General features: G+C 49.5%; 1 protein-coding gene and 1 long non-coding RNA gene across 13 annotated transcripts in view; one reads left to right on the top strand and one right to left on the bottom strand.

Moving 5' to 3' along the window:
• Positions 1-5,421: 5,421 nt before the first annotated feature.
• LOC104973884 (uncharacterized) lies at positions 5,422-15,083 on the bottom strand. The gene is made up of 5 exons (XR_003037892.2): positions 14,895-15,083; positions 10,393-10,697; positions 8,974-9,052; positions 8,145-8,277; positions 5,422-6,790 (listed from the first exon to the last, which is right to left on the bottom strand). It is a non-coding gene; the product is annotated as an uncharacterized lncRNA (long non-coding RNA).
• Positions 15,084-15,210: 127 nt separating this feature from the next.
• Positions 15,211-21,740, top strand: part of PTPRT (protein tyrosine phosphatase receptor type T) — a 1,155,533-nt gene continuing 1,149,003 nt past the window's right edge. For all 12 annotated transcript variants that reach the window (XM_025001262.2, XM_025001258.2, XM_025001261.2 and 9 more), the window contains exon 1: positions 15,211-15,457. In XM_025001262.2, coding sequence (XP_024857030.1) covers positions 15,370-15,457 — 88 coding nt within the window. In that variant the 5' untranslated portion in view covers positions 15,211-15,369. The remainder of the gene's footprint in view (positions 15,458-21,740) is intronic.

The following is a 21,740-nucleotide window of genomic DNA, read 5'->3' as shown; positions in this document are numbered from 1 at the left end:
CTTCTTCGTCATACCTCTTAATGGGTTTGTTTTTTTTTAAAACCCAGATCCAGGGTACTCAGGACTGACAACTGCATCCTGGATTTAGGATGCTGTGCAGAAACATGGTGGATGATCCCAGGAAATACAACACGGTAGAAGGACCACCTTCCCAACCAAGGCCCCTTAAATTGATCAAAGACAGGACTAACCACAACACCTGGGGAGGAAATAAGAAGGCAGGTGTAGTCAGGGGGTGATGTTCATGGGATCTTATAAGGGAGACATTATTTTATATTGGTTAAGACCACATGCCCTGGTGTTCACCTTAGTTACAACTTCCCCTGGACACATCTGCCATGGTTCAGGCTTCCATGCCCTTCCACATCCCTGGGCTTCCAGTGTCTTTGTTCCTCTATCCTAAGGCTAGGAGTAGCTTCTCGCTCTGGTGTATTTCTCAGTTAAACTTCCCGTCCCTTTCTGGGATCTCAGTTACCTCATCACCTTTATAGACAATTTCTAGAATTAAATTTCTTCTGTTGTGAGTACTTTAAGCAGTTTCTGTTTCCCTGATTGGATCTCAACTTATCAACCACTAAGACAAACAGTAAATCAACACGTGCCCTCTTGGGCTTACATGAGTTTGAGATGGGTGACTTACAACCTAGAGAGTCTGGACTTACGTGGGCGTCAATGGAAAAAAAGTAGCTAGCAGCTGCCAAGCGCTTACTCTGTCTCTACAAGGCACTGTGTTCAGTGCTTTGGTTTCATTACAGAATCTAAGAAGTAGGGACCATGATGTCTGTTTTGTAGATGAGGAAGTGGAGATATGATCAATTTAAGCAATGTCATCTCCATCAGGTTTATTTTCTTCTCAGGGAAATTCACTCAGAGCCAGCTGCTCCTTTCAATAAGGAAGAGATTCCCTGCAGGTACGTCAAGGCTCAGGGGTGGCAAGACAAGCAAGGAGGTGAGAAATGACAAAAGGCAGTTTCTATGCGCTGTTTCGCGATGCGGTCTAGAAGCGGAACCTGCTTCTCCGGTCAGGAAGGTGAGGTGTCAAGAGAGGGCCACGTGAACCAGCCACAGGCATCTCTGGTAACTGATTCAAGTCAAGTTCTTGCTGCTAATTGCACACACATTTTGCTAAAGGTAGTAAATAGGAATCACTCACGTGTCCTTAGAGACCGCGGCACCATTCAGTATTCATGGCAAATATGTCACTGAGCTTCATAAGAGAATCATTTTAAAACAAAGCTTGGTCAGCTGTTTAATAATTTACTGATGGTGACAGCAGGGAGAATATCTAATAACCAGTGAGATTGGCTTTCAAATAGAAAATAAATTCATGTTAGAAGTTACAGGAGGAGAAAAAGGAGGAGGGGGGGAAATGTAGTTAGCAGTAAGGAAATATTTAACATTTGTCTATTCTTGATGTTTTGGAAACCTGTCAGAGAAAAGAAACCTGATTATTGAGAGATTGCACAATTCCATACATTTATATTTTAAAACATCCATGGGTCTTTAATGTTCTTCCCTTGGGAAACAAGAATTAGTTTGTTCTCTGAAAGCAGAAGCCCTGACCCCCAGCCAAGCCCTGGGGAGCTTTGTTAATCTGGGGGCTTTTAAGGGGGGCTATACAGTCTTTGTTATCATATCTCAGTTTTCCGGAGGTAGGTAGTGCCTGAGAAATTTGGGGAGCATAAGGCTTAAAGAAATAAACTCAACCTAAACTATAATGCCACATTCTCCTGCTCTGGGGGGAACCTTGCCCAGAACTTATTACAGGGCATCTGACTTCTGGGTAAGCTGAACTTATTTATTTTTGTTTACCAGCAAAGCCCTACTGAAATGTCTGTAAAATGAAAAGGGTTTTGAGATGGTTAGGCTTGGAGTTCTCTGCTCATTCCATTATTTTTTGTCCATGGTTGGGAGATATGATAACAGTGATTTTGAAAGGAAATGCTGAGAAGAAACCTAAAGCCAGTAGGCGTCCTGAATCACTGAATTCCTTGTGCTTCTGTTTCCTCACCTGTTAATGGGAAATAATAAGAAAATTGTAGGGTGGATGCACGTAAGGTTTTTAGCTGTGGTCCTGGCTCACAGTAAATGCAAGTTTAAGCATTTCAGGAGGGCAGAAGCCAAACCAAAGTGAACAGTCCCCCAGATTATTGATCTTTAAGCTTCAGTGGCAGACAGTGATGAACAGTGTTTCTGAGTAAAGGAGCCTCCCAGCTCCCCCTGCCTTTCAGCCCGCTCCCCAGGGCGCAGGGCACGCTCTGTCCTCCAACCAATCCCTAAATTTGCCACGCCAGAGACAGGTTTCCAGATAAGACAGATGATTTCTGTGTTTCCAGATGGTATTTTCTGCGGTTTTACATTCCGAGATCGTACCCTCCATTCTTCACGTCGTTTCAACAAACTCACCCTCGTTCAGCCTTGAGTTATTAGCATTTATTTTAGCTGGTAGAAATAATGATTTATCAACATTTTATCTGACATGATAATGGCTTAAATAAGCGTGCACAGTCTGGCCTGGGCACCCATGGGACAATCTCGATGCACTTGGGAGGGCTCTGCCCCCATCCTGCTAGGTTCCAGGCATGAGGAAGGAGATTCTGGGGACTGAAGTGTGTGGCTAACACTTTGGGTGAAATGTTTTTCTCTGTAGTACAGTACAGTAAAATAATATTTCTCAAACAGACTGTTTCCGAAACTGAAGGAACTTGTCTTTATTCCACTGGGTTGCCTGTGGAGTATCTGACTGGTTGAAAAAGCTTTGGTACAGAGAAGGGGCAACGGTTGTGTAAAAATCACAGGGTCTGTGGTGGGGGGGTTGGATAGAGCATCTGATGGAGAGGGGGGCTTCCCAGGTGGCTCAGAGGAAAAGAAACCGCCTGCCAATGTAGGAGACACGGGTTTGATCCCTGGATTGGGAAGATCCCCTGGAGAAGGAAATAGCAACCCACTCCAGTATTCTTGCCTGGGAAATCCCTTAAACAGAAGAGACTGGTGGGCTACAGCCCATGTGGTTGCAAAGAATCGGACACGACTTGGTGACTAAGCAGCAGCAGCAGCAGACCCTGGGTAAGTGGTCAGGTTTGTAAACCACTTATTAAAAGCATTCATGAATATTTCATTTCATAGGTGAGGTGAATAGATGTTACTTGACTGCCCAAGATCCTTTGGAGAAAACCTTCTTTTCCCACTCCATCTGATCCTCAGGGGGCTGTCAGTTATGGTGACTGGCCCCAGTATGGAGGGGTGGTCATTTGTCCACTGACAGGCTGGTCAGTTCTAGTGCTGCCCTCCCTACCACTTCCCAGGCCGAATGAATTATTTCAGGAAATGGAATGTGCCCCAATCCAGCCAATCAGTGTCTTTGCTAGAGTTTGGCAGGGGTGGTGGAGAAGGTCTCATTTTTTATTTTACGAAGACTGGTAAGTCATGAGAACTATACATGAAGCTGTCATTGTCCAGTTTCTCTGACTATCCCCAAACTGAGATATGGATGGGGAAGGAGGAGAGAGAGAATGGCATTTGAGTACCTGGATCCAGCTTTGCCTGAAGGTGCCCATGAATTGCTCAGCTAAATAGGCCACTGGATTCCTCTTTTCACTTAAGCTTGTTTGAGCTAGATGTCTGTCATTTGTAAGAAAAAGAATCCTGCCCAAAGCACATCGTGTATACATGTTCCAGGCTCAGTGTTCATCCTGTAGGTACAGAGACGCAATGCTGATGTCCGCATGTTGCTGACCTGGCCTCAGCGCACTGAGAGTTGTCCCTGGAGGCTCTTAGCTTCCCTTGTTTCTGATGCCACATCAACTATTCACCGACTTACATATGCCTGAGAGTCACTAGTGTCCAAGTTAAAAAGTCAAATACCTGAGCCTCAGTCTCTAGGGATTCGGATTTAGTTCCATGCAAAATTAACGAATTAATTGACAAGCCCCTGATGCTGGGAAAGACTGAAGGCAAAAGGTGAAGAGGGCGGCAGAGATGAGACAGTTGGATAGCATTACCGACTGCAATTCAATAGACATGAACTTGGGCAAACTTCAGGAGACAGTGAGGGGCAGGGAGGCCTGGTGTGCTGCAGTCCTTGGGGTCACAAAGAGTTGGATATGACTTAGCAACTGAACAACAAAATTAACCAACACCCTGAGTGGTTCTGGAATAGATGTGTCCTGTGGACCCATGTTGGGAAATGGACTGTACACCTGCCCACCACGCCTTCCCTAGGAACATCTCTCCTTACGTGCAGGGGGTCCCTGAGGTCGCCAAGGGGTGGGGCATCTTTATAAAGGTGTATTTAAGGGCATAGCCCCCTCCCACCTCCACCACCAATTCTCAGATGATTCATATGCACACACCCAGCAGGAGACTATGAATGGGGAATTTTTTGCAGTGGTTCTTAGTGGGAATATTAGGTAGATTAGAACAATACTGTTATCAGAAATGAAAGAGTTAGCCGCTCAGTCATGTCTGATTCTTTGCAATCCCGTGCGTGAACTGTACCCCGCCAGGCTCCTCTGTCCATGGAATTCTCCATGCAAGAATACTGGAGCAGGTTTCCATTCCCTTCTCCAGGGGATCTTCCTGACCCAGGGATCAAACCCAGGTCTCCTGCATTGCAGGCAGAATCTTTAGTGTCTGAGTCACAGGGAAGGTAGATTGACCAGGACTGTTACCTGGGTCCTCTCCAAATCACACGATGGCTGTGTGAGGGTGGGATCCTAGGTAATTCTAATATGTAACAGGGTTGAGAACCACTGCAGCAGAAACCCAGGCCTGGCTGCCTTGTGAGAGCCCAGAAACAATTGCGCTCTCACCCCAAAGGCTCTGTTGCCCACCTAAATTTGATCTGTGGAGCATTCAAAGGCTGGCCTGAGTGTGCAGAATTTTGTTACCATCAAGAACACAGATTTTATCTGTGGGTGGGAGGTCCACTGATACTTCTCAAAATACAACAATAAAGTAACAAGTCAATGAAAAGAAAATGCCAAATCCATATAATCATAAAAAGTAATAAACATAAGTAAATAAATAGTGAGAAAGTTATCTAGGTAAACATTATGAAACTATATTAAGAATCAGGAATTCTGGTGAAGCCAGTTCTGTAAACCTGAGGTCTGAAGGAAGTTTTTGGAATTTCTTTAAAAAAAAAAAAAAACACTGCAGCTGTTGTTTAATCACTAAGTTGTGAATGACTCTTTGCCACCCCATGGACTGTAGCCCGCCAGGCTCCTCTGTCCATGGGATTTCCCAGGGAAGAATACTGGAGTGGGTTGCCATTTCCTTCTCCAGGGGATCTTCCACACCCAAGGACTGAACCCAAGTCTTCTGCTTGGCAGGCAGATTCTTTATCACTGAGCTGCCTAGGAAGCCTCTCTTAAAAAAAAAATAATAAAAAAAAAAGAGGCATTTGCTTTTAGCCATCATGAAGCTGGCCAGACCGCAGACATCAGATGTTAAAGTCCTCCCAGCACTTGACCCTACCCTGAAGTCCCTTAATAGGATTTGAGGGGCTTCTCTTCTGGTCCAGTGGCTGAGACTCCTTGTTCCCAATGCAGGGGGACTGGGTTTGATCCCTGGTCGGGGAACTAGATCCCACATGCTGCAACTAAGATAGAAGACCCTGAGTGCCACAACTAAGACCTGGTGTGGTCAAATAAATAAAAACAAATACACATTTAAAAAATATGATTTTATTCCGCTCCCACCACCCCCACCCCCATCCCCCAAAGAGGCTTTATTTCTGTATCATTTGTTTCATACTTCTCGATCCCATTTTCTCCTCAAAGGTCCAGTGTCCATCATTCCTGAGGCTCAGGCCCCACTTGGAGCAGGCTTGGCACTGGGGGCAGGCAGGCTTCTGAAGCCTCCAGGCCTTCTCTCCTGGTTCTGCTCCACAGAAGAGCACCTGCAGAGCTGCCTTCTCCATGAGGGTGGCTGCCTCTGCAGTGTCAGGACTGTGTCCACATCCTCATATCCTCAATGCCAAGCCCCCAGGCACATCCAGAAAGCATTCAATATATGTTGATGAGGGCCAAATTTGCCTAGCGGGGCCAAATAGATCAGGATGAAGTGTCTCCACACACGAGGTTCAGTGCTCCTTCTGTCAAGACCTGTGGGGAGGTCAACTCACCAGAGCAAGGCTCCCGGGTGCTCAGAGTGAGATGCGTCAGGTGACATTTCCAATGGTCCCTGATCCTGGGATCCCCCAGGAGCTCTTTTTGATAACTCAGAATCCTCACTCAGCCCAGAACTGATGAACCCCAAACTTCAGAGCCTGGCAATGTTCCCTTTGTATCAGACTGCACTGAGGAGTCTCATGGGAGATCCTGGGAGAGAAACTCTGTCCAAGCCAACACACGAGCAGCGGTGGCCACGCTGTAATCAGACTGCTGTTAGCGCCCAGCCCAGGTGGTCCTGTGGACATGGAACGGCTGGACACTTCTTCATTCCGTCCACCTCAGTCCAGCCCCTGGGTCCTCCCAAAGCTGAGTGTTGAGGATTTGGATGCCTGCTGCTGCTGCTAAGTCGCTTCAGTCGTGTCCGACTCTGTGCGACCCCATAGATGGCAGCCCACCAGGCTCCCCTGTCCCTGGGATTCTCCAGGCAAGAACACTGGAGTGGGTTGCCATTTCCTTCTCCAATGCATGAAAGTGAAAAGTGAAAGTGAAGTCACTCAGTCGTGTCCGACCCTTAGCGACCCCATGGACTGCAGTCTACCAGGCTCCTCGGTCCATGGGATTTTCCAGGCAAGAGTACTGGAGTGGGGTGCCTTTGCCTTGTCTGATTTGGATGCCTAGGTAAGGATAAAGCGGGATGAGGATTTTGAATTTGGCATTGCAGAGACAGAGGAGGCAGTGGAGAGTCACCCACTGTGGCTTGGAGTAGAGTTTGTGTAAATAATGTCAGAGGAGAGAAGGAGCCTTTTGGGCATGTCCTAGCCTATGGGAATGAGCAAACTCCTCTGCATCTCTGAGTGTTTGCCTAGCAGTTCCTGCCACGCAAATGCCCTTCTTTCTTCCTTGACCTGGCGAGGAGGACTCTGTGTGGGGGAGTTTAAGGTGAATTAGGGAGGGGACAGGCTTAGAAAGGCTGGCTAGGCTCAGTCATTTGGGGACTTTTTGGCCATATTAAGGATTTAGACTTTATTCTTTTTTTTTTTTTTTTAATCTATGAGGAAACTTATTATTTTTTAAATTGGAGGATAATTGTGTTACACTGTTGTACTGGTTTCTGCTGTACAACAATGCGAATCAGTCATGAGAATATATATATCCCCTCTCTTGAGCCTCCCTCCCATCCCCCCACACTCTACCATCCCACCCCCTAGGGCATCCCAGAGCGCCAGGCTGGGCTCCCTGTGTTATAGAGCAGTTTCCCGCAAGCTATTTTGCATGTGGTAGCATATACATGTCCTTATTCTGAGGGCAGTGGGGCAGCCGTGAAGGGCTTTAAGCTGGCGAGTGACAGGATTGTGGGCTGAAGGTCTTCTCCATCAAGCGCTCGGGCTGCTGTGCGTGGGGTGGGGTTGGGAGGGATGAGACAGGAGGCAGAACAGGGCTGAGGTCTGAGCTCAGCTCGATGCAGGGGGATTCAGAGAAGCAACAGGTTCAGCCCGCCTCAAACAGGTGAGTCCGTCTCTTACCTGGGACCCTCCTGAATCTGAGAGTCCAGAGTCAGGGACGAGGAGTGGAGCTGAGAGCCTTGGGGAACCCCAGTGCTCTGAAATGCCCGTGTCCAACCACAGGGCCCCAGGCTACCACGGAGACCGTGGCTTTTGTCCTGCTTCATCAGAGAAGCACTTTGCTGGAAGCAAGAAGTGAAGGCTGGGGCCATGCCTCAATCACGTTGGATGTCCACTGATTACGTCCATGACCCTAACACCCCCCTGCCCCTGGTGTGCTGTGTGACCTCTCCTTGGGGCTGACTCTGGGCGCCTGTGGATGGGGATCACCTTACCTTGGCATCCCGGTTGCTCAGCCTGGGGCTGCGCACGTGATGGAGACACAAGCAACCATGGTGGGTGCTTGGCACACGTCGCTTAGTTGTGTGTGTGTGTCTGTGAGTTTCCATGAAAAGAAACAGCTGTCTGGCAGAACCCACTTAGGCAAAGCAAGATGCCCCCTAGCATCCCAGGCACTGAGACCTACCTGCCAATGGTCTGGACCATGTGCCGGTGGTTTGGCCCAAGGATGAGGCAGCTGGTGCTCCAGGCTGTGTTGGCATCCAGGTTTCTATGATATTGGCATGGCGTCAAGGCTGGAGTGGTTTGTGAGTCTAAGACTTGGAAGTAGCAGAGGAAGGAAAAGAGACCTCTAGGTGTCCTACCATCCATAAAAGCACTTAATTCTTACTCAGCTCAGTCTGGGGGAATAACGACCCCAGTGGGAGAAAGATCTGCAGAGGAAGAGTGACTAGTTCATGGTCACCATGGTGGTAAAGGGAGGTATAAGGAATGTGAGCAGATGCAAGGCTTCACCTGGAGGGCCTTTTAATTTTTATATTGGAGTATAGTTGATTTACAGTGTGTGAGTTTCAGGTGTGCAGCAAAGTCATTCAGTTATACATATATTTACCCTTTTTCAGGTTCTTTTCTCATAAAGGTTATTGCAGAATATTGGGTGGAGTTCCTTGAGCTATACAGTAGGTCCCTGTTGATTATCTATTTTATATATAGCAGTATATATATGTTAATCCCAAACTAGAGGAGTGTTACTGAAATAAAGCATGTTCTAGAAGAGGAAACAGATGTTGGCGGTGGAGGTGGCATTTGAAAATCATAAAAGAAGATGCCCAGGAAGGATGCAAAGCACAAGTGCCCCATCTTTTTGGCACCAGGGGCTGGTCTTGTGGAAGACAGTTTTTCCACAGACCGGGGTGGGAATGGTTTCGGGGTGATTCAAGAGCATTTACTGTGAACTTTATTATTATTACATCAGTTTCTGGGGACCCCTGATGTAAGGGATTGAGAAGGCTTACCGAGAGCACACCAACATCCAGTGAAAGCCACTTGGAAGTGTGTCCAGGCTGTCTGTCTGTCCCGAGAGAGAAGCTGACTCTGGAGGGGAGAAAGGCACAGGGTGGTAGCATCGATCCAGCACAAGAGAAATCTTTCCAACCACAAAGGCCTAAACCTGAAAGTGATTCCTTTGTAGAGTTTTGCTTTTGGACACAGAAATGTTATTGGATAATGCATGTTTTTACAGAACAAAACAGTTAGATCATCAGCTTATGCTTGAAGTATACGTATGGTTTCTAAGTTGCATTTGAGTTATTTAGATTTGCATATTTCAACAGAAAGCATTAACACATATTAATATTCCTGCTGTAAAAACATTATTTAAACCAGAACTATTGGCTCTGAAAGAGTCTGTGGTGTGTGCAGAACCACTCTGCTAATAGAAAGGTTAACTTGTATTTTTGAATTATTGATGATTGCTTGTTACTAATTTTTTTTCTCAGAAAGGAGGAAATTATTAATGAAGAGATCATTGCCAATGTGTCTGACATCTATTAATGGTTTCATCTTGAAACCAGATTAAAAGAGACAGCTGGTCCATGAATTTGTGCGTGGAGACAGCCCCAAATGCGCTGACAAGCCTGTGGGAGGGCGGGGCCGCCAGGCACGGGGCCTGGGCATTGGCACAGGTGGCTGGTGAGAGGTCCCCTCCCGGCTGGCATGGCCTGGTCCAAGGGCCGTCAAAGGCTTTGCTGCAGAGGGACCAGGCAGCGGATGGGCCATCACTCTCCTGACATCTTTTCAACTCTTCTGTTGCCCTGGGAGCCCACTGACACCTTTCTCTGCCAGTCACTTACTGGCATTTTCTCCATGGCTGTTTTAGATCTGTGATTTTCAACATGAGCTTGCATCTTCTAAACATGCTCACCTGGGAGCATCACCTGGGAGACTGGTAAAAACACATTCTTGGGCCCCACCTCTAGCATTTCTAATTCAGTAGGTATAGGGTGGGGCCCAAGAATTTGCATTCCTAACACATTCCCAGGTGATACTGATGCCGCCAGTCCAAGGACCACATTTTGAGAACCAGTTTTTACCAATGATTGTCAGCTTGCACTGTGACACTGCTCTGGAGAAGGGGCTGGCAACTTCTGTAAAGGGCAAGGACAGTAAATATTTTCAGTGAAAGGGGCCAAATAATCTCTGTCACAGTTACTCAATTCTGCCTCTGCAGTGTCCAGAGCAGCCAAGGGCAATTGTAAACAAATATGCAGGACTGTGTTTCAATAAAACTTTATTTATAAAAACAGGAGGTGGGCTAGATTCTGGCTTATGTGAATAATGTTTTTATGGCAGAAATATTAATAAACACTAGTGCTGCTGTTACTGAACCAAATTTGGGTCTGCTTTCCCACGTGCAGGCAAGCCAATCTACTTACACTGGGTTCTGGTGAAGGAAAGTGCAGTGTTTACTGCAGGGAACCAAGTAAGGAGTTAGTGTTTTAAAGGGCAGCTAGTGTTTTAAAGGCCCAAACTCCCTGAAGGCTCTCAGGAGAAGGTTTTTAAAGACAGGATAAGGGAGGGGGATTCTGGGGTGTGTGATCAGCTCGTGGACATCCTTCTGATCAGTTGTCAATGTCATCAGGAGTCAATGTCATCAACCTTCTGGTTCCGACCCGACTGGGGCTACGTGCTTGTGGGCGGCACAGAGTTAACTTCTTCCTCCTGGTGGGGGTTTCAGTCTCTGCAAAACAGCGCAAAGGACATGGCTCAGAATATTATCTATAGCCCCCTAGGAGGGACTAAAAGTCCTTGGATTTGTTTAACGGCTAAACTATTATTATTTTGTACTGCTTGACTATTTTCCCTTCTTTCTGTATTTTCTCACCTCTCTGAGTAAATGTACTCTTTGGACCTCAGGGAAGCCCAGGAGGCCACAGTTTTTCCACAGACAAGAGGCACGCAGAGGACCTAGATCAGGGGCTCTTCTGGGAAGTCCCCATAGGATCCTGCTTGGCTACACTTTCTGTCAAGACATGCAAATGTAAATAACTCAAATGCAACTAAAAAACTGTAAGTATTTTTCAGGTGGAACCTCACGACCCAACCATTCTGTTCTACAAAAACATGCATTATCCAATAATACCACTGCACCCCAAAGCAGGACTTTACAAAGGACCTGACAGGTGGCAGTGTTGCTGAGTTCAAGCTTGTAATGTTGCTGCAGGACAGGCCAAAAACTCCAGAGACAAGTTGCTGGAGTAAGGAACAGCAACTTTATTTAGATAGCCAGCAAGACGGAGAAGATGGTAGCATCCCAAAGAACCCTCAGTTAGAATTCAGGCTTCTTTTATACTAAAAGTGGAGGGGGTCAACGAAAACATTTCTGGTTCTGGGCAGACTCCTGAGGGAGTGTGCTAATTTCTTCTTTCCTGCAGCCACTCACAGGTGGTCCTAAACAAAGGTATTTTAGCGTAACACTCATCTGGGAGGCAGGTTTCCCAGAAATGGGCCATTATGTATAATTTAAGCTTATAGGCAACATCCCTTTAGTAGTAACTCGTAATAGAATACAAAGATTCTTCCCTATTACAGTAGTTTGCTGACCTCTGCTTGAGAGCAGCACTGTCTAATAGAACTTTCTGCTAAAAGCAACCATAGGCAGTACACAAATGAATAATAAGCATGGCTGTGTTCCAATAAAACTTTATTTAAAAAAAAAAAAGGCAGGCAGTGGGCCAGGTTTGGCCCATCGGCTGTAGTTTGAGCAGTGCTAATAGATTTTTCTGTGTTAATGAAAATAGTCTATATCTGTGCTGTCCAATATGGCAGCCACTAACCACATAAAGCCCCTGAGCACTTGAAATGTGGTTAGTGTGACTAAAGACTCAATTTCTAAATTCTGTATTTAAATGGCTAGAGGTACCCTGCACAACAGCAAGGAGAGAGAAGGCGCCAGTGGAGGGCCGCTCCTCAGCTGCCTCCCTACATAGGGTGAAGCCTCTTTGAGTTTCCTTGTGGATAAGATGGAGATAAAACAGCTACATCACCAGGCTTTCCCCATGGGTAAGTAAGGCATCCTGGCCCAAGGTGTCTTCTCCCTGGTCCTCTGATCCCCACTGTAGGGCTGACCATCACTGGGGGCAGAGGGAAGGGCTGGGGAGATGGAGGTCACCTCCGGATTTTCACCTCTCTTCTCCGTGTCTGGTCTTTACCACTAGACTGCAAGCTCCAGGAAGGCAAAGACCAAGTCTCCTGCTCAAGCTGCATACCCACAGCCCAGCCATGGCACATGGCAGTCAGCCAACTCCCTTGTTGAAAGAATATGTGCTTCAGGCTGCCCCTCAAACCGTGCTTGGGCTGAGAGAGCTGCAGCTAAAGTGTCTGAACATTCCTGTCTTGGTGCCCCCAGAGCTGAAAGGGAAGTCACTGTGTAGACAGGGACACCAGGGCTGAGAGAGGGCTTGCCCTCAGTCCCACGGGATTAAGGAGAAGGGGCCACCTTCTTGAGTGGAATTGAAAGGGGGTAGTGGGCCCTCTGAAGCCATCAAAAAGCTCACCCAGGCCCTGGCCTCCTTGCTTCAGCACTGACACTGAACCTGGCCCTGAGCCAGGAGTGAACATGTGGTCAAGATCCCCCAGCTCCCCGGGCTGATGGGGGCAGATGGGAAAGCAGCCCTTCCTTTCTAATCAGCACTGAAGTTCCCGCAAAGGAGGGCGGGAGATGATGCTGTCACTTTCCATGAAGTCCCTCCTCTGAGAAGCCAGTCATCTGTGGCCCTGAGCCATCCCTCCCCTCAACTTCCCATCAGCCAGCATCCCTGTCTTAAGTGTCCAGGTGTCCTTTGAGAACTCAGGCTTGTGGAAAAGACCCAGGAGACAAACCACATCCCCACTGTGTAAAAAGCATCACCCCAGCGGCTGTCTCAGGGGGCCTTGGCAACTGGCCGTGGGCAGGAAGTGCCTCTCGGCTACAGAAGTCATTTAAGGAGCTATTCGGGGAGGTGACACAGGGAAGGGCCTTCCAGGCAGAGAGAACGGCAAGTGCAAAGGCACGGTGGTGGGACCAGAGTCAGAGTCTTACTGGGTGGTGGGTTTGGCTCCTGAAGAAATAGAGGGATCAGTTTCTAGGCAGAGGGTAGCAGGCAAAACACAGAGAGCCCTGGCTTCAACAGGGGCAGGCTCAGTTCAGTGACAAGGGCAGGTGATGGTCCTGCTCACCAGCTTGGTGACCTTGGGAGTGGAGCTTTTTAAAAAATATTTATTTGACTGTGCCAGGTCTTAGTTGCACCATGCAGGATCTAGGTCCCTGACCAGGGATTGAATCCAGGCCCCCTGCATTGGGAAAGCAGAGTCTGACCCACTGGACCATCAGGGAAGTCCCTGGAGTGGAGCTTTATTTTGGGGTCACGTGAACCCCACTCAGTGGGTTAGGGCAGCAATATAGCACCTTTAGACTGTGGATATGGGAGGGCTTGTGCTCTGAAGACACTATTGAGAAATGCATTTTGTGCTTTTCCAGAAAGTTTGAGAGAGGGCATGAAGAGGAGCCAAAGGGAGCCAGGACAAGTTATAAGAAATCAGAAGCTCCCTAGTGGCTTAGAAATTTCCTGCTTCCCGGGTCAGGCCTAGGATCAGCCATGTCCAGAGTCACAGGTCATGGGCCTGGGTCAGGCCTTGCTAACAACTCCTCTGCCTGAGACAAACCTTGGATGAGGGTTTGATGGACGCTGTAGCCAGCTGTTTAGCTCTGAGCAGATGGTATCTTCCCAACCCAGCTGTCCTGAAAGCCAGTCACCTCTGTGCCCCTAGAGACTAGCACAGCAGGGCACATGGTTTAGTGCCCTATCGAAATCTGTAAAATTATAAAGAATCTCTGAGGCAGCTGGTCCACACCCGGGCCTCCGCCTAGACGAGCACTAGCTAGTCCACGAGGCTAGTCTAAGCCCTTCACCGTTTGAAGGTGGTGGGGGAGCCAGACAGGAGTGGGAGAACAGTGCAGTGTGGGAGGAGTTAATGGGTCTCCATTCAAGGCAAGTGTCCCACTGCATCTAGTGGGATCTGGGGTACAGGGGAGAGAGACTGTGTTCTCTGCCATAGCAACTCAATCCAGAGCCCCCGGCACACCTGACTTTTGTATTTCTCCCCAACAGTCTGTCCAATCCCATCCTTGGACTCCCAGCAAAGATGAGGCCGGGGATGGGGTGGGGGTTAGGGGACTGGTCAGGTTTACAGAGTGTGAATCCCTTGAGCTTTGCCCAGAGACCCTTCTTCTGGCTTTTATAGCCCAAGCCCTCAGCCAGAACCAAGGGGCACCTGGTCTCTTCCATGAGATCCCCTGATCCCAGGAGGGCAGAGTCGCTGCCTGTGGGCTGCAAGGGACAGCCCGGACTCTGATCAATGGTTTTAGGCTTTCAGCCTCAACCGGGTCTTTGTTCAGACCGGGAAGAAATAGGAAAAAGCTGCAGGGTTCTGGCTCAGGAAAAAGGGGAAGGGCGAAGGCAGTGAGAGGCTGGGATGCCTCACGGCCAGTCTTCGCCCGCCTCCCAAGTTGGGGGTAGCGACAAGAGGGAGGTAGCGAATAAGAGGGGTGCCTGGGAGGCTGATGAGGTGGGTGGGGGACGACTGCGGTGCACCGATGCACCCAGAAGAGTGTGTGTGTGCGTGTGTGCGCGTATCTATATGTGTGCCTGTGGGGCGGTGACGACTCTTACATGAAATTCTCATCTTAGGGCGTGCCGGAGACCCTCGCCAGTGGACACCTGCTCCTGTTTAGGGCAGAGCCCCCTCCCATCACCCCCATTCACCTGGCTCCCCGTCCCGAGTCCAGACGGCTGCCTCGGCCTTCCCCCACTCGCACCCGTACCCTACTCACCTGTTCGCCCACTCCGAGTTCAAACGGCAGCTCCCTCTCTCCCTCCCCTCCACCGCACCCCGATACCTGCGCCCCAGCCGGGCAGACGGTGGACGCGGTGGCTCGGCTCCGGGCGAAGAGGAGAGGACCCCGCGGGGCGCGTGGGTGCGGGGGCGCTGCGTGTAGGCGCGTGACTGTGCGAGAGAGCGGCCCCGAGCCGGCCGGCCGGGCGAGTGCGCGGGGAGCCCGCGTGGGCCAGGCGCGGGCGTGTGCGAGGCGCGGGCGTGCGCGCGAGGGTGTGTGCGCGGCCGAGGCGGAGCGCCGGGCGGGCGGGCGGCGGCGTTAGGACTCCGGGGACACCGCCCCCCGCCCCGCGTCCCGCCCCCGCCCAGCCTCCCGCCTCAGTTCGCGCCGCGCCTCGGCTCCGAGCGCAGCGGCGCCGGCTCCCGGAGCCCAGCGGCGCGCACCGCCTGCGGCCGCGTCGGCGATGCGGGGCCGCCCCGCGCCCGCCCCAGTCCCGGCCCCGGCCCCTGCGGGAAGGGGCTGAGCCGCTGCCGCACGGATGGCGAACCTCGCCGCGCTCGCCTTCAGCCTGCTCCTGCGGCTGCAGCTGCCGCCGCTGCCCGGCGCCCGGGCGCAGAGCGCCGCAGGTGAGTGCGCCCCCGATCCCCGCTCCCTCTCCGGCGCATCCCGGCATCCGCCGCTGGGTCCCGGGCGGAGAAAGTTGAGCGGGCTCGAGGGGTTTGCCGGAGCCCGGGTCCCCGCCTGCAGCCGCGGGCTGCCGCGTCCAGGCGCGCCCGGGCCAGAGTGCCCGGCCCCCGGCGTCCCTCGGCTGGCCGCGTTCGGTCAAGTGCTCCGCTTTACTTTGCTGCCGGTACCCGGGCTCGAGTAACTTTCTGCGGCTGCGGAGAATATTTCCGCTCGCCGCCTCCCACTTGTCGGAATCTGTCACTCGAGTGTTTGGGGCGGCGAGATGAGAAGCGGCATCGACGCCGGGGGTGGTGGTGGGGGGAGCGTTCTCTCCCCGCAGCTTCATGGGCAGCGCGCGCTTTTCGTGGGGAGGACTGGTCGCCAGCAGGCCGAGGCTGCCATGGAGGTGGCTTTTCTTTTCACCCGGGAGATCCAGGCGGCTCCAGACTCTCTCTAACCACGCTGCGCCCCTGAGCTTGTCCTTACGCCCCTGAAAGCACCGCGGGGGTGTTCGTGTTCAAGACTGAGACGGCGAGCCCTCCTTCCTACCCTGTGGTTTCCATCCCAAGTAAACGGGCGCCCCCGTTAAGGCCCTTTCGGTGCCACGGCTTTGACCTGTGAGCGTGTCTGCTCCAGAAAAGTTTGGGGGACTCGTATTTGGGCTTGACCGTGGGAAGGAGGCGAATAGACGTAGTTCCCCTAGTGTGTGTGTGGGATTGTCCTGGCGTGCTCCTAATGGCAAGTTGGCATGCACCGGAGGCCAGCGGGACCCGGGGCGGGTGGGGTCTCACACATCCCAGACCCCACCGGAGGCGGCTTCCAGCCCTGAGCCCCCCAAAGAGTAGGCGGTGGGGGAAGGAGAGAAGGGAGGAAGTGGTGCAGGTTTGCCTCCAAGTTCGGAAGCATTTTGAAGTTTCTTAGCACCAGTTAGCTCAGGTGTGATCACGCAGAGGGGAGATTGCCGGCATCACAGGGGCAGGCAGAGATGAGCAGGTGGGACTTAGGATACGATGCATTTTGAATTGATGACTAACAGCGGTGCCCATCTATTATCACGCTGAAAGCGAGGAGAAAGAGAAGGAAACCGTGGGCAGTGTAATCTCCTTAAATAGGCTGCTTCCGAGGGTAAGAGCCGCTCGAGTGACCTTCCATGGGAAATGCACTGGGGTCTTCCTTACTCCAAAATGGAAACTGAATATGGGACTTATGCGAAGGGGGACAGCCTGCTTCGTGGCTGGGAACTTAGGGGACTAGGACACTTCTTTCGAGGTGTGTGAAGCTGAAAGGTTGGCTTAGCCAGTAAGAGAAGAGGGACAGCCACACATCATTCTGAAGATGGTGCACAATTCTGTTTCCCTCGTTTCGGATCTGTGTTAGGTGTGCTAGGGCAGGGAAGGAAGGAGGGTGCTTGGGAGCATTACTGGGGACCAAGCATCACTCATGACTTACATTTCACTATCCTCCAGGGCCTGGGCGGCCTGCCACCCGTGAGTGATACTCACGTTCCCTCCGCGAGAATCAGTATCAAAAATATTCCTCCACGGGTCTCGCAGCGTTCTTGGGCAGCGTGCGGTAAAAACCGTCCGGGCTTGGGAAGCTGCCGGATGCTGGAAGCACGCCGCTTCCGGATGCTCCCGCCAGGTGGCGCTCGCCCACAACTGTAAAATGCAAATCTAGTTGCTTTCATCTCCGGAATAGAACTTCTTTTCAGTTTTTAAATGAGTAATGTGTTTATTCAGCAGCCTTTTGTTAAAACATTTAGAGAAGTGTGAGGAGCAAGCACCTTTTCTTTGTTTGCTCTTCGGAACACTGGGGAAAGAAAAGCAATCCTGGAGTACAGTTTGGGAAGAAATCTGCTGTTAAGGAACCATGTTTCTTCTGATTTTTCCTGAGCAGAGTGGCTTCACTGCAGACGCAGTGTAGCATATACTTAGCAAGTGGCTGCGTTTGTTTCAAGGAGTCCTTAAACGAGAGGGGATTAGCTTGTGTTGGAGATTTGATGCATTCTGAGCCTCACTCATTTGTAAAAATGTGAATCTTCCGTGGTATTTCGTCTTTCTGGTTTAATGCTAACTAGACCATTTAAGTTAGTTATTTTCCCCTGGTTTCTAACAGCTGCACTTGTAGATTCAGGAATGCTGCAAATGTTGACTTTTAAAAATGGACTTATCTTCATACTTTATTTCTAAATGGAGACATTTTGATATCCAAATCTAGTATAAATATGACTCAGTTTGATTTCTTCGAAAGAATCTGATTTAAAACTTTTGGCAAGTTTGGGTAAATAATATGTTTAAAAACTCAGTGGTGTGCTCTCCATAGTCTTTTTATCTGGAAATTCCCAGTCTCAAAAAACAATTTCAGTTTGTAAGCTTACATCCAAGTACACAGTTGGGGTGATATGCTTTGCTGGAACATGTTGGTCATGGTGTCCGAAAGTCAGTGGTGAAAGCTTGTCATCAAAAGGCAATTTCCTTTTTCTTTCTTGTGAGATGTGTTTTATGAGCCAGGATGATGGTTAAAAAAAAAAAAAAAAAAAGAAAAGCATTTAAAATCAGCCTCTGAAAAGTGTGGAAAAAACATGGTTTGGGACGAGGAAAGGAGGAGACAGTTAAACATGGATGAGGGAATCATTCATTTATGTACTAGTGGGTTTTGGCATCTGTACATTGAGAGCAAAAATGGATCTGAGAGGGACTGACTTGCGATGGCAGTTGTTAGCAATGTAGTCATTTAACTCGATAATCATTACCTCTGGGGAGCTGTTAGCAGTACAGTCAAATTTGACTTTCTCTCCTGGATTGCTTGATTTGTTTCCTAATAAAAGAACAATTAATGTGCAAACCTGGCTTGGATTCTGTTTCAGCAACTATCGCAAGCATGTTCGTAGCGAAAGCAGACCACCGTCTTGGGTTGCAGCCCGCTGCCTTTCTCCTCTCCTTTTCTTCTTGCCTAGCCCCAGCACGGCTCCTGCAGACTGCAGATTGCCGACTGAGACGGCGTCCTCTGTAGTAGTGTGACTGTCGCCTTTCAGAGCCACGGCCACAGGACATTACAGCATCATTCTTTTGAACACGGGATACTCCCATGACACTCTGGCAGCGTGTTGCTGTGGAAACAAGAGCAGTGCCATATAGGTGGTGGGTCCCTGATACATATTTATTTATGGTGATGAAGAGATGGTAGAATCTCATGGCAACTATGGTGTGTGGGGGGGAAGTTTAACTCAGGAGGCAGCCTGATTGAGCGAAAAAAAAAAAAAAAAGGTATGAGCTTTGGAGTCTTAAGTCCTCAGTTTGAATTCCGCTCCTGCCTCTTTCTAAGTGTGCCAGCGTGGGCAAGTCATTCATTTACTCCTCGAATCCCCAGCTCCTCGTCTGTTGGGTGAGAATGAACGTAGCTGCCTTGCTGGATTTTGTCAAAACCAGATAAGATGAGATGCGCAGTGAGTGCATTGTGCTGCTTTGTCCTCAAGGGGCGCCTTTTCTCTTACTTGCCCTGGCATTGGTGTATGTACACAGGCCAAGGGGACACCGGTGTTAAGCTCAGTTATGAATTGAAAATTAGCTGAGTTTTGGTAATGATTTTTAGTTCCCGCCTTTTTTTGGCGGGGGCAGGGGGGGGGAGGTTCTTGATTCTCTGAAGCCGCTTTTAGAAAGAGATTTGGAATGAAACAGGTGTTACTAATACATTTGGCCATTCGAAGATAGGCTTATTTGTTTCCAAGCACACATCCTGTAAATGAGAACAGATAGAAAAGCAAGCAATTGCAGGATGTAGCAGGCAAGCGGCTGCCCGTGTCTTCTCTCCCTTCCTTCCACCCCCTCACACTGTCTTCCTTGCCTCCGGGCTCTGCCTCCTGCTCTATTTCTCTCTCTTACCTAACCTAGAAATCAAGTGCTTGGCACTCTGGGGCAGTGGGGAGAAAGATGCTTGGTGCACTTGACAAATAAGCAAAGACTAAGTAAACACATGGAGGGCTGTGGCATTCCAAGAAATAAAAAGCTATGAGATTATTGAAAGCAAACCATGCCTGACAGGTGTAATAGCATCTGCAGGCACGTTACAGAGTTGGGGCTGGGAGGCAGTGCCCGTGTAGATATTAGAAAGCGGTTAGAGTGTCTCGTGAAATCTTATAAAGTGGATTCAAATTGGTTTGGAGAGGAAGAACGCTGCAGGTTTTTTATGGGTTAAGAGCAATCAGAGGCAGCCAAAGAGACGGGGGATCCCGGGTGATGTGTGCAGGTCGGACAGGGTGACCAGTGGGGGTGACGGCCTTCGGCCTCGGAGGTGGCCTTGCTGGACACTCTAATTTGCCTGGAAGAGGCAGAAATGACCATGATAATAATTATTTATTATCTATCAGTGAGAGTTACAGGTGCTAAAAAATATAGAGGGATCTAGTGAGGATGCAAGGCATAGATCCCCAGAGACCTGCCAGAAGTCAGCCGTGAAAAATGGGAATTAATGTGTCAAAAAGGCAGAGTGTGAAAAGGTGAGGAGAAATGGTGATCCTTTTGACTGATTTTATTTCAAAATATCAGCACTGTTTCTCTTGGGGTTTCCTGCTGCTGCTGCTAAGTCGCTTCAGTCGTGTCCGACTCCGTGTGACCCCACAGACAGCCTCCCGCCAGGCTCCCCCGTCCCTGGGATTCTCCAGGCAAGAACACTGGAGTGGGATGCCATTGCCTTCTCCTGGGGCATCCTAGGTATTACTCTTTACCCAGGTGAAGGCTTTTCCAAAGTCCCAACCAGATCTACCATCGATAGGTGACTGATCCATGGAAGCAAGTCCACATCGTTAGGCTTAATTTTTCACCCTGGAGTCAAACTGCCGAAGTCTGTCTGACACACACACATTCACTGGTGCATGAGGGGGAGAGTTAGAAATATTTCCAATTTCTTGAATATTCAGCCTACAATTTTCATTTCAGGCTGGATGTGGCGGGGAGGGGGGGAGTTGGTAAAAAAAATGGTGACACCACTTCAGTAAGCAGTTCGGCAGTTTCTTTGAAAAGTTAAACATACACGTGCCATAGGAGCCAGCCATTCCGCTTCTAGGAATGTGCCCAACAGAGATGAAAACATATGTCAACACAGACACGTACGCGAGTGTTTGTAGCAGCGTTCTTCATGGTCGCCAAAAGCTGGGAACATTCCCGATGTCCCTCAACTGGTGAGTCCATCCAGTGGATTACTACTAGCAAGAAAAAGCAACCAGCTGTTGATACTAGGCTGCAGCACTGGATGAACCTCAGAAAACATTACACTGAACAAAAGAAGCCAGACACAGAAGATTACATATTACATTAAATATTCAGAAAAGACAACTCTGTGGAGACAGAAGGCAGAACAGTAGTTGCCCGGGGCTGGGCAAGGGAGCAGGGATTTGTCACGAGTGGGCATGAGAGAGCGTTTTGGAGTGATGGAAAGATTTGAAAATGGGGAGGTGCTGATGGTTGAGTGACTCTCAAATCCCAGCTCCTGGCTTGTGATATGAACTCGGTAAGTTACTGCACTGTTCTGAACCTATCTTTGCATCTGTGAGTGGGGCACACGAGTGCCCTGGTGCTGCAAGAGCCAAAGATAACTCCTGTTTATTGTCAAGCTCGGTTCCTGGCATGAAATAGGCACCTAGTAAATGGCATCACTCTTACTCGAGCCTTTCACGTGTGTGTGCTTGCTAAGTCGCTTCAGTTGTGTCTGACTCTTTGAGACCCTGTGGGCTGTAGCCTGCCAGGCTCCTCTGTCCATGGGATTCTCCAGGCAAGAATACTGGAATGGGTTGCCACGCCCTCCTGACCAGGGGATCTTCCCGACGCGGGGATTGAACCCACGTCTCCTACACCTCCCGCATTGGCAGGCAGGTTCTTTAGCACTGGCGCCACCTGGGAAGCCTTGCCAGTCTCCAAAATTGTTTGTTGCGTTCGTTTTCTGCAAGCCTTTATTTGTGGTGGTTCTCCCCCACCTCCCTTAGGCTGTGAATTAATAAATCAGTGAGCTAACTTTTCTTCCCTCTCATCACTTTGGCAAAAACGAAAAAGTTTAAGACTATCAAGTTTTGACAACGATTGGAGCAATTAGGTGGCTTTGTTCATTGTTGAGTAGTGAATATTGAAACAGCTTTTCTGAGTGCTCATTTGGCAATGTCTGTTAAATTTGAGAAAGTGAATGCTTTGTGCCTGAAGTGTTTTGGTAGGCTTTGCATTGGCGGTGGAAGGGGAGGGAATAGACCATTCCTCC

The sequence above is a fragment of the Bos taurus genome, chromosome 13 (genome assembly GCF_002263795.3).
Source record: "Bos taurus isolate L1 Dominette 01449 registration number 42190680 breed Hereford chromosome 13, ARS-UCD2.0, whole genome shotgun sequence".
NCBI lineage: Eukaryota > Metazoa > Chordata > Mammalia > Artiodactyla > Bovidae > Bos > Bos taurus.
Note: the sequence above shows the minus strand (reverse complement) of the source record. Positions and strands in the feature narration are given on the sequence as shown.